This window comes from Trachurus trachurus, assembly GCF_905171665.1.
Source record: "Trachurus trachurus genome assembly, chromosome: 9".
NCBI classification, from domain to species: domain Eukaryota; kingdom Metazoa; phylum Chordata; class Actinopteri; order Carangiformes; family Carangidae; genus Trachurus; species Trachurus trachurus.
This window is the reverse complement of record NC_139895.1, coordinates 30,949,286-30,963,663: the sequence shown is the minus strand read 5'-3', so window position 1 is coordinate 30,963,663 and position 14,378 is coordinate 30,949,286. Positions and strand designations below refer to the sequence as shown.

General features: G+C 44.0%; 1 protein-coding gene across 3 annotated transcripts in view; it reads left to right on the top strand.

Annotated features, from left to right (window-relative positions):
• Window positions 1–16: 16 nt before the first annotated feature.
• lmx1bb (LIM homeobox transcription factor 1, beta b) overlaps window positions 17–14,378 on the top strand; it is a gene marked incomplete at its 5' end in the record, with an annotated part of 51,804 nt that continues 37,442 nt past the window's right edge. The window contains 4 exons of one of the 3 annotated variants that reach the window (XM_083978267.1): window positions 17–181; window positions 1,966–2,081; window positions 2,394–2,516; window positions 3,021–3,207. In XM_083978267.1, coding sequence (XP_083834393.1) covers window positions 2,447–2,516; window positions 3,021–3,207 — 257 coding nt within the window. Of the gene's footprint in view, window positions 182–1,965; window positions 2,082–2,377; window positions 2,517–3,020; window positions 3,208–14,378 lie in introns of those variants that run through there. The other 2 variants (XM_083978268.1, XM_083978266.1) reach the window with 2 other exon arrangements.

The following is a 14,378-nucleotide window of genomic DNA, read 5'->3' as shown; positions in this document are numbered from 1 at the left end:
TAAGTGAGTGTAAGTGAAGTATCCTCCTCCAGATAACTGCTGCTGTTCTCTCTCTGACCGGCAGAGGGCAACGCCAACAATCTGCTCTCTGTTTTCCAAACTGGGCTACAGGTCATCGCCTTGATGCTTCACAAAGGACATCAAAAACAACACGCAGCGCAGCGGCCGCTCAGGACTGAAGGTAGCTGCAAGCACACATGCTACATTATTCACAATTTACGCCCTATATAAACTATTTTTCGATAGCATTTATGAGAAATGTTTGTTTTTTATTTTTCTACCTTTTTAATTATAGTAGGTAGGCTACTAATCAATTTTTATTATTACTATTAGGCTATTATTTTTCTTGTTATTATTATTATTAATATTATAGGCTATTATTATTAAATCAAACCCTGGCTTGCAGTCAGCCATCTCTCTGTGTTGGATCTGGTATAGGCATGTGTTTTATCTTTATTTAGCTACATGTTGCATTATTTTCTGTTTTGGTTCAAATTCACACATGCTCCATATAAAGGTTGGCGTGAGCTGAACTCAACATGAAACACCTCTGCCTCACGTTTCCTTCCAACAGTCGTGCTGCATGTGTCCAGTCGTCTTATTTAGTCTTGTCTGGGGCTGGAGCCCTATAGCTTTTTTTTTTTTCTTTTTTTTTAAAGACTTTTGATAACAATCAGCCTCTCATGCAGCGTGACACGGGAAGCAGCGCACAATCCCATTAGCAGCCCTGTTATTTCACACAGGCCGCGGCCTCAGTGCACAATATTCCTCCGCACCTTTCCAAACGTCTTGATCACATCTTGACAAAGACAGGATCCGATCATCCCTGAGTTTTATTAACTTGCCCGTCGACTGTGTGTTTATGCTTTTAAATCACGTGTCTTTGTAAGGCTTCTTTTTTTTTTTAAGTTGTCAGTCTGGAATTATTTTATCCTGCACGAAGGCTCATTCCACAGATCAAAGAATTAACTGATCAGCTGCTGATCCGCCGATAATAAGAGCTAATCTACAGCTGCTGTCTGTGAAATAAACACGGGCCAAGACTATTATCCTCCTCCTACTACTACTACTATATTATTATTATTATTATTATTATTATTATTATTATTATTATTATTATTATTATTATTATTATTATTATTATTATCAGAGCTATTTATCAGTGAGCTGGACAGACTGGGCTGGTGATGGTGGCCACCTCGGTGCTGGACAGAGCGCTGTTATCACCACTGATCGCCAGGTGCATCAGCAGCTTCCAGCAGAAACAATACACAAAAGAGCAGGGAGGAAAGCATGTGATGCTCCAGAGGACACACACAGATATCTGAATTTCATCTTACTGAGGGACATACAACATTTCATGATGAATAGCCCATACAAGGTTTTTTTTAAACTCATTTATTTCCTCAGCTTTAATATATAGAGCCAAACAATCACCACAGAATGCACCAGAAAGCGTTTTGTATTTTACCAGAAAGCGTATGATATAAAAGGCATAAGCCTAAATGTAATAGCCTATTATTATTTTTTGTATTATTATTATTATAGCCTACTTGTTGTTATTATTATTATTGTTGTTGTTATTATTATGTGTCAGGCCAGGCCTCTGTTAAATATCATATTTCTTTTTGTAGTCTCCTCTTCTCGGTTGACTCCATGTGTGTTGTTATTGGACTGTACTCTGCTCCAATAGCATCCCAATGGCGGTGAATGGGGAAATGAAAAAAAGCCTAGCCATGCATGCAGCAGGAGTGGGAGGATCCACTCGCCTCAATCTCGATCTCAGACTTTTTGCAGCGACAGGAGCAACAACCAACCAACCGTCTCTGTTACTTCCAAAGAGTTACTGCCGGGACATCTACACACACATAACAAACCCCTATCTTTGGATTTGCTGTCAACTTTTTTCTTTCCATTTTTTTTGCCCCCCTCCCTCCCTCCTTCCTTCCCCTTCCTTCCTCTTAGCCGAGTGTTATTCCGTGAAGACGTTTCCCTGCAGCTTCCCCCTGCCTGCCTGCCTGTCTGCCACCGGCTCGAGGACGAAGAAGATAACGCGTTCCTCGCTGCTCTGATCCTAACAGGTGACTGACTGACTGCTCCAGACAGCTCTCCACCTTTTTGATTCTTTGCTTTTCCTGTGTCCAGACACACCGGTGGCTCCGCGCAGACTGCCCTTTACCTACTTCCCAAGTGCGAGAGCATCAGAGTCGACTTTTTTTTTTCTTCTTTTTTTTTTTGCATTCCAGCTTATAGTTGAGTAAGGCTCTTCTGCAGCCTTGTATGTGTGTGTGACACGGAGCTCAGACGGTTTCAACAGGTCGCCCTCAGACCGCTTTGTGTGCCGAGGATTTTTCTTGTCCAGTCTGACCGTATTCTTATGGATATTGCAACAGGTCTGGTGTCACTGGAGCGCCTCTCCGCGGGAGAACAGTCCGAGGCTTGCATCATGCTGGACGGCATAAAAATAGAAGATCACCCCCTTCGATCGGGACAGGCCACGCTGGGAGTCATGCTCGGTGAGTCTCCTTCTCTTATTTACTGCACAAACATGTGTAAATCAGTCTGCTGTGTGTGTGTGAGCACAGGTCAAACACTACACTGGATGCCATTATTTTTGCATGCATGGGCACTGCTGCTGCTTGGTTTCCTGTTGTGTTTCTTTTTTTAAATCCTGCCATGCAAAACTGACAAAATGTCACATCATGCGTGTAAATGAATAAAAGAGCATAGATTACATTTTTTTTTATTTTCACGGCACAGAGCAGCAGACGCATCCTGCACGGCCCCAGACATGTAAAGGCAGGATGAGAGCAAATATCAAATCCATGCATTAACAAACTTGTTTTTTTTTTTTTTAAATTATTATTAATAATGTGATTAAACACTAAACGCCTCATTGATTTCTGTCATGGCGCTGTGTATGTTTTTAAACCACACACCGTTCAGTCCATGATTCAGGCCTTCTCTTAGTTTCCTGACGGGCCTCAAACTCCTTCCTCCGTTTTTTTTTTCTTCTGCAGGGTCTGAATGTCATCATCCCTCGGTGTGTGAAGGATGCCAGCGACCCATCTCCGACCGCTTCTTGATGAGAGTCAACGACTCCTCATGGCACGAGGAGTGTTTGCAGTGCACCGTGTGTCAACAGCCTCTCACCACCAGCTGTTACTTCAGAGAAAGGAAACTTTACTGCAAACACGACTACCAACAGTAAGCTCATCTCTCTGGGAGGGAATCTCCTGCTTTCTCCTTTTTTTTCTTTTTCTTTTTCTTTTTTTGCATTTCTTCGCATTGCTTTGGTTGGTGTGTGGTGATCCCCCCCCTCACCCTCACCCCAACCCCCTTATACAAAACAAAACAAAACAAAAACTGAGACGTGATGTGATGGTGTGATGGTGTGGTGGCTGTGTCTGGCCTCAAGGCCTCGTGTTGGCTCCTTCACAGCCTTTCAGCTAGTGTGATGTCTTCTTTTTTATTATTATTATTTTTTTTTACAAAATTTAATCAAGCAGAAAAAAACAACAATTCACACCAGCTTGGAGATATGATATAAACGAACCTGACGTTGTTGCTCATTGAGCCGTAGTTTAATGCTGACCTGACGTTTCCTGCAAATCTATTCAAATCAATGAACAGAGCAACAGGAACAGGAATCAGCTGTCATTTTTCTCTTTGGGTTAAAAAAAAAACACAGTGAATTTGAATAAGTGAATGTCAAAGACGCTCACACTGGCTGCAGGGCGCGTGCTCCAGCGCTCATAACGCTCGTGTCATCTGCTCGGCTTTTATTATTGTCACAGTGGCCCTCGATATTTTCACCTTTGTCTCTGCGGAAGGAGAGAGCGGGTCTAACAAAAGAAAAATGTGATCCCACACAGGCCCGAGAATGTACAGGCTGCACTGTCGCTTTTTTATTCCGCCCTGTGTCCCTCTGTGTCCTTCTGTGTCCCGGCTGTGTCTCTGTGCCCCCCCACTCCAACCCTCGCCCTGCTGTAGCATCACATTCATTCCAAAACATGTAAAACATCATTTTCCTCATCAACTCTGAGCCCACAGCGGAGTTAGATTCATTTTTCCCGATCAGAAAATATTCACACATCCTGTAAATCACCCGCCTATATATTTTTTTACCTTTAACGTCACATTTTATTTGTTTGCTTTATTTGATTCTCACTGTTTTATAGTATTTTTGGCTTTTTGAAAATGTATTATTTGAAGGATTTTTTTATTATATTTTAATTCATTTTATTTTCAGGCCGTTTTATTTTATTGGATATGATGTGTTTTAATACATGAGTCATGGCATCTATTTAACGCTTTAATGGAAAACAATCGGCGCTTTTCACTCCATAGGACTCCTGTCTACCTGCAGGCTTCAACGCTGCTGACGTGTATTTAGAAAGGAAAAATCATTTAAAGTTCAGCAATTTGCGCGCGTGATTTACACACCACACACACACACACACACACACACACACACACACACGAATAAATGCAAACACACACGCTGAGTTTTAAATGCATTCACAATTTACTGCAAACATCCTGATTTTTTTTAGACCTTATTCTGAGTAAAAAAAGTTGCAGTGATGACAACAGCAGATTAATGGGATTATTTACAGATTGTAAATAATGTTTTTTTTTTTTTTTTTTTTGTGAATCATTGCTTTGTTAAATTCACAGCAACACACTAAATAAATAAGCAACACATCTATTAATTTGACTACCACTGAACTAATACATTTATAATTTATAGATGAATGTGAATTATGCACACTAATGTTTGTTTATTATAGTGAATTAAAATATTCTAAATAAGACAGGATATGACAAGAATTATAAATAAATAAATCCAGTGTCAGTGGTTCAGTTTTCCCATGAAAATCTTTTTTGGCATGGCAGCCATTTTTCCATGGGGTGAGAAAAATTAGTAAATTGAATTAGTAAATTATCACATAAAAGCAGCAGAGATGGCAGATATAGTGAAGCAAATGTTGAGGCTATAAGGAAGAGAAGTGTTAGAATGCTGAGGGTTGCTGTTTGGCCTGCAGGACCCTGGGGTGCCCTGTGTTTCTCATCGCATGAGCGCTTTTCATGCTTGTCAGTAAATTTTCAGCTTTTTGTGTCCGGCCTTTTTAACAATTCTACTTCGATTACCGGGACATTATGGCTCTCTGCTAGATACCTTGCAAGCCACAAAGAGTTACATCTATTGCCATGCGTGCCATTCATCCAGCTTTGTGACAGCAGCGTAGTCGGCTGATAACAATGGAAAATTCATAGCAGTAACTAGGGGATACCAGAGTCACGGCGTCACGGCTCAGAGGTGGCTGGAAGCTGAGACAGTCCGGGCAGGGAGAGAAGGGATCTCCTTCTCATGCCTCACTTAGCACTGTCCATTTGTAGTTTTCTCTCTCTCTTTCTTTCTTTCTTTTTTTTTTTTTTTATAAATTTGAGACGAGCAGACAGAGATAAACACACAGAGACAGACAGGATCTGCTTTGCCTTCCAGATCATACTCTTTTCCTGGCATTTTGTTTCTCACTTGCTTTTGAAGAGCCATATTTGGAATCCAACCATTTCCCTCTCCTCTCTGCTAAATTGGTGAATGCTGTGAGCTTGTGTGGCAAGTCCGTTCACTCCAGCCAAACACAACAACCTGCTGCTCTCACACACTATTATCCATCACATCTTTTAATTCTTCACCCTCCTTCTGCCACTGTTTTTTTTTTTTAAAAACCTCCCAGGTTAAAAGCTAGCCGGAGACTCCCTCCATCAACACAGACACAAGTATTCACCTTTTCTTTGTTGTTTATTCCAATTGCATTGATGGGATACTTAAAGATGTAATTGGCACCTTTTTGACTTTTATGACACCCATTTAAGATGCATTTGTCAGCCCACAAACTGCTTAGGGCTGTGAAGAGAGCCCTCAGCCTTACAGAGGTCTATGTGCCTAATTACATTCCTACAGCAACTGATTCATGCCCCGTAATCAGCTCTCACTAGCTATAATAAATCAAGGAATTGGCAAGCAGTCTTTTTTCACACCTTTGGAACAGGTTTAAGTGCAGACAGGGGAAAACAATTGTGTACTGTGTTATTAAAACTCCCACACGGTTCAACACATCTTGGTCCATACAGTGCAATTATATAGTAACAAGATTGGATTGTATACGTTTTTATCCCACGTTTGCCTCTTTTTTTTTATGTCATGCAGCTGACGTGTGTTTATCATACGTTTTGATATGAAATATGTTTTTTTTTTGTGAGGGAGGAATATTTTTTGACAGCTAAAAAAAAATCTCAGACATGTCCTAAATGATAAATTTGTCAGAGCGGAGAATCAAATAAAAATATATTTTAGAAGAGGAGAAATACAGAAAAGTGACGAAGCTTCTTTTTTTTTTTTTTTTTTTTTTTTTCCTTCGACAATATTTTCAGAGCAAGTCTGATAAGAATTGAAGCCAAACAGGCAGAGCTGTCAGTTGGACGGGAGCCGTAGCCGTAGAGGAGGAACAAGCTTGAACGAGACGGGTGGTATGTAAAAGGTAGAGTGGAATTACACCACCCCGAGAGAGTTTGTTGTGCCCTGGTGTTTGGAGGTCAATTATACATCATTAGAAAGTGGGAGATCTTTTCCCCAGAGGGACCTTTCCTCTAACCAAGCAGATGCTTTGAAAGCAGCCATGTAATAAGGCCTATCACTCCACTCAAGTGTTGGACAACACCCCTGTAATGGACTGCCTTGTTAGAAACTGCCATGGGCTCCATCTACAAAACATAACATTAACTAACTATATTATACACCATGCTGCCTGCTTTTGGGTCCTGCTGATGCATAAAAATAAAACTTCCATCCACAGTGGATTTTTTTTCTTTTTCTCTCCATGCCCTATAAAGTTTTACTGTTCAGCAAAATGTTATTTTAGAATGTTTCATTTGTAACTTATCCAAACACACCAGCATGCAGATTTTTTTCCAAATTTTCAAATTCACGTGCCATAAGCAAAATGAGATTCAGGTCACGGCGGTGTGAGCAGTAGAAAAACAGAGCAGTGATGGGGGGGCCATAAAAAGCAGAACCTGTCTCACCTCCTCGTGTACGCTGGACGATCCCCCGGTGTGCTGAGAGCTGCTTTTTAGAACTGTTTGGAGTGCCCTCCTGTGAAATTGTTGTTTTTTAATTAGCTGTGTTTGGGACGCTGCAGCAGTGTGTGTGTGTGTGTGTGTGTGTGGGATAGGTGCTGACGGCTGGGTTTCTGTGTTAGCTCACAGAGTGTGTTGTGTGCACACGCGCGTATGTCTGTGTGTGTATGTGTGTTTTACTCACTCTAGGACACTCCCGCATGGCCTGGCACTTTGTGAACGCTCATACGCGCAAAAACAAAGAGAAGAAAAGGAAAAGGGGAAAAAAAAAAAAAAACTGGGATGTACTTGGTGTTGTCAACCCAGCCACGTAGTTTTGCAGTTAATTAAACACTGTCCTCGGTCCTGCTCGGCGTTTCAGCAGCAGCTCTGTAGGCTGACGTGTGGGTGTACTGTACGTTGTTCCTTTGTGGAAAACTTTCTAACTTTCAGCGACTTTCTTCTTCCTTTTTTTTTTTTGTGCGTTCATTTGTTTTTGTTTTTTTGATTCTCCCTAAAAAGGATAAAAATGTGTCTTTAGCCACTGCTCTTTGGGTAAATAAAAGAATACCTCTACAGAGAGACAAATCTAATGTTAGAAACGCTAAGCCAGATAATGTTGCTTCAGCTTGCTGGGATTTTTAGTGCTCGGCAAGGCGCTAGCTGAAGCTGGCCCCGTTCCTCAGTAAGGAAGTATTGGGTTTTATGTCAACATGGCTCGGCCTGTCCCAGCAGCATACTAGGATGCATCATCTGTCATCTCATGGTTTGCTAACTGTTCAATCCCCCCCCCCCTGCCCCCTGCCCCCTGCCCCCCTCCTCAAATACATTTAGACCCATTAGAAATACCTGTTGCAGTGCTATTTGTTTGCATCACTAGCTGCAACATCTTGGGTGTCTGTTTTTTTTTTTTTTCCTCCTCCTCCTCCGGTTCCCACAAATAGCTCACCGAGTGATAAATATTTGATTCAAACATATCGTTTTACATGTCCTCTTGTATATGTGAATAGTGCAGTTATAAATTTTACAACGTTACATCCATAAAAGCTTCAGTAGTCGGCTGTTTGTATTCACACCGGTGTTGCTGCGACGCTGTGAGTAAATCTAAAGAGAACGTGTAGTGGTAACGTTATGAAATCAGGTGATTTTCATGAAGGTTTATTTTTGTAAAGGCATTTCCGCTCTGTGTTTTATTAAAAGGGTTAGGGGTCAGGTTTGGGGTGTGTGTATGTCTATGTGTGTGTGTGTGTGTGTGTGTGTGTGTGTGTGTGTGTGTGGAGCACAAAGCACTTTGCAGGACACTATGGGAAGCCACAGAGGCTCAGCCACCGTAATGCCCATCACCACTTTAGAAGGCAGACTGGTGGCTGGGGATGTGGAAAGAGGTCTCTGTGGCTTTGTATGGGGGAGCTGTAGTGCAGGAGGAGGAGAAGGATCTGCAGAGGGATCTGCCTGGTGTGCTCACATTACACTGGATGATAGCGGAGGGGTGCAGAGGAACTCAAGCATGCAATTTGTTGGTAGCCACAATTTAACCTCATCTCCTAAAGCCGGCTGTTAGGCAGCCAGTGGGACATGTCAGTCAATCGGGAATGCTAATCAGTGACGGTAGAGAGAAAGCCCACGGCTCTGCAACGCAGTGATTTTCATTACTGGCTCCAAGTCCTCGGGCCTTCAGGTTTATTTTCACAGCATGACAACTCTTCATAACAAAAAGGAAGGCGACCACAAACCATTAAATGCAATTTACAAATTAGATTTTGGCTAAATCTATGAAATACTGCAATCGGCTTCTTCAAGTAGCCAGCAGAGGAATACAAACACTCAGCAAATGTTTTCAACTTCAATTTGCGAGATTACATGTTTAAATCAGGGGAGTGAACATTTTCAGTCCCTGGATTTTTTCTTTTCCTCTGTTGCTCTGAAACGATTCATTTCAAACAGCATTAACAACGTGTCGCTGAAAGTGTAACATGCGCTCATTTATTTCTGCACATTTGCAGTATATTTCTAATTCTCGCCCAGAGTCAGTGTGTTTTGTCTCCTTCTGCCTCTGTAGCTTGGAAATGGCCCACACTTGTTTCTTCAAGCAGCCTGGTCAAACGTGCATGAGAAATTGAGACATGGCCTCTGCTGCTGGCTCGCAGTATCGCTGCTGGCCCCAACTGTGTATATGTGATCCCACTCTGGAATGTTTTTCCAACACGTAGGCTTTTTCACAGATACACTAGAGAGGACTGGCATCATAGTGGCAAGTGCTGCATTCAGACTGTTGTGTGCCCAAGGCTTACTCTCACACTCACGTCACACATTCTAGCTCTACATGGGAATGGGTAGAGCAGTGTGTTTGTCTAAATACACCCAAGGTTTTGGTGAGGGTGTGGGCGCATGTGTGTGTGTGTGTGTATGTGTGTGTGTGTGTGTGTGTGTGTGTGTATAATATACACTTGCTTCCTCTCTCTCTCTCTCTCCCCCTTTCTTTCTTTGTCTCTAATCTACACTATTTCCACAGCCTCACATTCACCCTCTTTGTTTTAACCCTCAGATCCTGTTGGCACATTTTATGGGCCATCTGATTTTTAATTTGGCTGTCATTTTGGCTGTGATCATGCTATAATGTTCATAGGTTGCAGAGAGGTGGCTTTTGCAAGGTACATCATGCTCCTAAAAGATTTCCTGTCTGCACCTTATAATTCTCTGTTTATCACGTTGGGACCCCATCTCCTGATGGGGACAAAAAATGTAGAGTTCCTAGAGATCCATTGAAAATCGCAAAAAAAAACACACGTTTTCACCTGGGGGTTATTTTGTCCCAGAATTTTTTTTTATTTTTTAAGTATGATGGTCTTTTAACTCTCCTCTAGCCATATGTGTATTATGATGTCATGTTTTTGCACAGAAAGTCACGTGACCATGCCTTTTAGCCGACATGTCACAAAAAACTGTAGCCTACGGTACATGACCATATAAAATGAAAAAAATGCTCCAGCAAACTATAAGCAAACAAATCAGTGTTGGCCCAGTTCAAAGGCAGACATATGACTGTTCTCATAATAGTTGGAGGAAATAAAATTATTTTTGAAAATTTTGATTTTATTGCAGTTTTTCAACATTTTTTATGACGGATATTAGCGGTCCCTCACTAAAACAGGCCATGAAAGGGTTAAATTATAAAAAAAATATCGATGAAATTACACGTCATTAATTATAAGACCCCTAACCCTAAGCAACAAAAAAATAATAATTGTAATTCCTACTTTTACTTTATCATGGTGTGTGTTTGAAAACAGGGTACAAAGAATGTCCCTAACAGGAGGACGTTAGTCATTTTAACAGGATCTGAGGGTTAAAGATGCATTTCAGCTCCTCCTTCTATAGCTGCTGCTCGTCAAAACGTGACCATCAGCCGTATACATTTTGTACAGATACCGCAAAACACATTTCTTTGTCTTTTTTTTTTTTTTTTACTCCTTTTAATCTTCATCAAATGAGATTAGCCCCCAAATACCGGTATTCCTGCCCAAAGTGACTGACAGAGATTTGCACTTTTATCATTAAGTGTGACACTAAGCTGGTCAGAGCTTTGTCTTGAATGGAGGGTCTGACGGAAACGGGGGCTCCTAATCCTTTTATTTGTGTCAGGCCCAGAAAGAGGGAAGAATGGGGCCGGGGTGGGATGGGGCTGCAGAATGCCACGGCCCTTAGTCCCCCTCCAGACCCGGCCTCCACAGCCAAGTGAGCATGAGACTCATCTTATGTGGTCTATGCACTCCAGCGGGCGCATAGACACACACTGGCGTAGGCACACACACACACACTCACACACATTTTGTGCTTCTACAGTACAGTATTGCTCAGATGTTTGCACAAATGCATGCCGCGCATTCGTAAAACGCGCCATGCATACGATCGTCTGCTAATGCACGCAGTGTTGAGATGGAGACACAAACACAGTGACGCATGCACTGTGATTTTTCCAGTGTGTGTACCTGTGTGACAGTCACAGCAGAGCATGCGTCCCCATCTATGAGTTCATGGACTGCAATAGCGGGAGGTTCAGTCTAGGATGAGATTAATAAAGTTTGCCGGTTCCCTGGTCGAGGTCCAGCACCAGGGCCTTTTGTCTGCGGCTCACATCGGGTTGTGGGGTTTCAGCTCCTTTTGTGTGTGCACCCTCGTGGTAATCCATCTCCAGCGGGAGTCCCCTGGGGCACTTTATTTACTCATTCAACTGTTTGGAAGTCTGTTAGACTGCAGATCAGATGCAGTGAGACCAATGTGATTACTTTAACCAGCACTTGCAGATTCCTGCCCGGCTTCTCCTCTCACCCTGAGCTGTTGTGCTCTGCAGGTGGGGAGGGGAGGGTCCACTCCACTCCACTCCACACACTGACTCATCCCTCTCTGTCTCTGTCTGTCCTGTTTACCAGCCCGGTCTGAGGGGCCTGTCCAATATTCTCTGTTATGAAAATTCTGCATTAGGTACTGAAACCTCCTGTGCCCACACACTGTAGAGCCGCCTTGATCCTTTTATTATCCCTGTGTATTTGAGTTTGTGTTTTTTTCCCTCTCCTTGCATCTCAAGAATACAAGTTCCAGTTTTTTTTTTTTTTTGCATTTGTCAGGTCTCTTCCTCGGTAGATCATAATTCAGCTCCAACGGCAAGTGTGGTGTCACCGTGTAAAAACTAACATCTATGTTTTATTGCAAACAAAGAGATGGATTTGGTTATCCATCCATCAACATAAACCCAGAGCTATGTATTTGGGGCTAACCCCCATGTTAAACCACTGCAGGCTGTCAGGCTCTTTGAATTTACTCTCCATCTCTTCCCCTCTGGTGTGGCTGAGGGAATATGGCTGCGATGGGCTGCCAGGACCGGCATCTCCCCTAAACTCGCTGTTTAGAACCGGCCGCTGATTGGTGATGGCTGTCTTGGCAGGGAAACGAACCCCCGTATGAAAACAGTGCAGATTGGGTTTCTACAGGTCTGACTCACCGCCGTCCTCTCTGACCGGCCCCCCCACGGCAAGCCAGCATGATTTGTGCATGAGGTCCCGTGACCCATGGAAGCTTCAAAAAGCAGCGAGGGGAAATATTTGGATGATCCTGATGGGGGAGTGGAGACGTGGGAGGGAGGGAGGGAGGGAGGGAGGCAGAGAGGGGATGGGGGGCTTGGTAAGAGCAGGGCTGAGCGGTGTAAGGCAAGGCAGATGTGGAGAGTCTGAAGTGCAGCCGCGATGACAGGGGAGTGTGTGCAGAGAAGATGACTGCCCATCCTGGACTCTCAGTCCCCCCCTTGACCCCCACCCACCCACCCACCCACCCACAACCAATTCCAGACGCCCACCAACACCAGCACCACCTCCGCCGGTGTCACTTAGGAGACGGACGCTATGCTCTGCATTAAAAGGTGGCAAACAGCGGAGCAAACTGTGCACAGGGGGTTGGGAAGAGTTGCAATAGAAGAGGCATTTTATCATCAGGTACCATGCCATGATACTGATCGTCTGTACCCCACCCCCCTGCTGTACACCCCCCACCCCCCCTCTCTCTGATCCCCTTCTCCTCTCCCTTTACCTTTCCTCTGCAGGCTGGATATTAATATTTCCCAGAAAGCTGCTACAATACGTCTTCTTGGGAAATTCCGCGACTCCTGAACGCTGCAAAATGATCTGGTGTCTATGAAAGGGATGGATAGGGGGATAAAACATAAAGATTTTTCAAAGTGTTTTTTGTGCAAATGTGATTTGGTATAGTGCTCTCTGGGTGGAGATTTCTATTTTGTTGCCTTGATAAGAAAAATGTGTTGCTTCAGGTGAAAGCTGAGTTGTTTGCGCTATTCATCTAAATTCCCCCCTCTAGCCTATAGTATTGTTTGATCCAACCTCATGGCCTCATAGCACATTATTTATGCACAGAATCTGCCTCTGGTGCCAGCTCAGTGGAAACCCCATTGAACAGAAATAGCTGTAGTAGGCTGAGGCTTAATGCAAAACCCAAACTCAGCAGTTAAAAAAGCAAAGCTGTGGTCTTGAGGCAGCCTCAATCAGTCTTTGGCCTCTATGCATGTCGCTGCCTCCTCCTGAGAAGTGGGTGGGTTGACTTGACCCCCCTGGGTGAGTGTCTGCCTTAACGTTAGCCCTGCAGGCCCGGCACTCGCAGGGGGAGCGCCATCCCAGCCCCGGGGCCGGAGTTGCGCGCTGAAACCAGAGCTTCCAACTCTGTGTTGTGATCCCAGCTGGAGAGACAGCTCTGGCTCTGAGCGGAGCCCCGTCGCAGCGTGTTGCCGGGGTCACCGCTGGCCTCTTCAACCCTCATCACTCGCCTCTGCTTCTGCACAGCACCGACGCCGAGGACCGCGTTATTTATTGACCCGCGTGGACTTTGGGGGTTCTTCTAAGACTCTGTCTCACAACAAATATCAGAGAAGTGAAGTTTTGATGAGGTCATGTTATCAATTACATCTGGCTTGAGAGGTTAAACTTCCCAAAATGTTAGTTCTATATAGTCTGCACAATTTTCTGGATGAATGTTTCACATGAGCTGTACTGTCAGGAACATCACTCTGCCAGAGACAATACAACCAGGCCGTCATCTGTTATGTCTATGTTGGAGAGTTCCACTCTTCAACTTTAATCTGTAAAGTAACCATAAAATCTGGGCTCAGGAAAAATGCCACTCTGAGTGTTTGTGGTGTGAACGTGTCTTCGTGTCTGTGTTTTTGCAGTTTCTTAATACAGTGTGTTTATCTCATGGCATCTTATAGGTTCCAGCTTTACTTTGCATTTATTCAGGTTTTTTTCACATTCCTTTGTGAATGTGTGTAGCTGTATGTGTGTGTGTGTGTGTAGCGTGCCCACTTGTGCGTGCGTGCGTGTAGTGGGTCTGTCACTAGGCCAAGCATTGGACATGCTGTTGGCAGGCGACACCAGTCTGTGGATTCTCCTCTTGGTCGTGCTGCTCTGGAGGCAGAAAGTGGTGCGTGCCACCCAAACCACCAGCCACCAACCCCCCCCACCCCCACCCAAACTCACCCACCACCCCCCCCCCTCTCTATCATCAGCCGAGCGGCCCGCTCCCTGCTCTCCTGACTCTCCTTTCCCTGGGCCTCAGAGCCGGGGCTGTGGCCTGTGGATGAGTGCTACATCCTGGCTGTCAGCACAGGGGTTAGCTGGGGATTGGCCTGTGGTGGAAGTGCAGTATCAGGCCCTGTCTGTCAGCTCCTCGTTCCACATCCTCCCGCCCCTCGG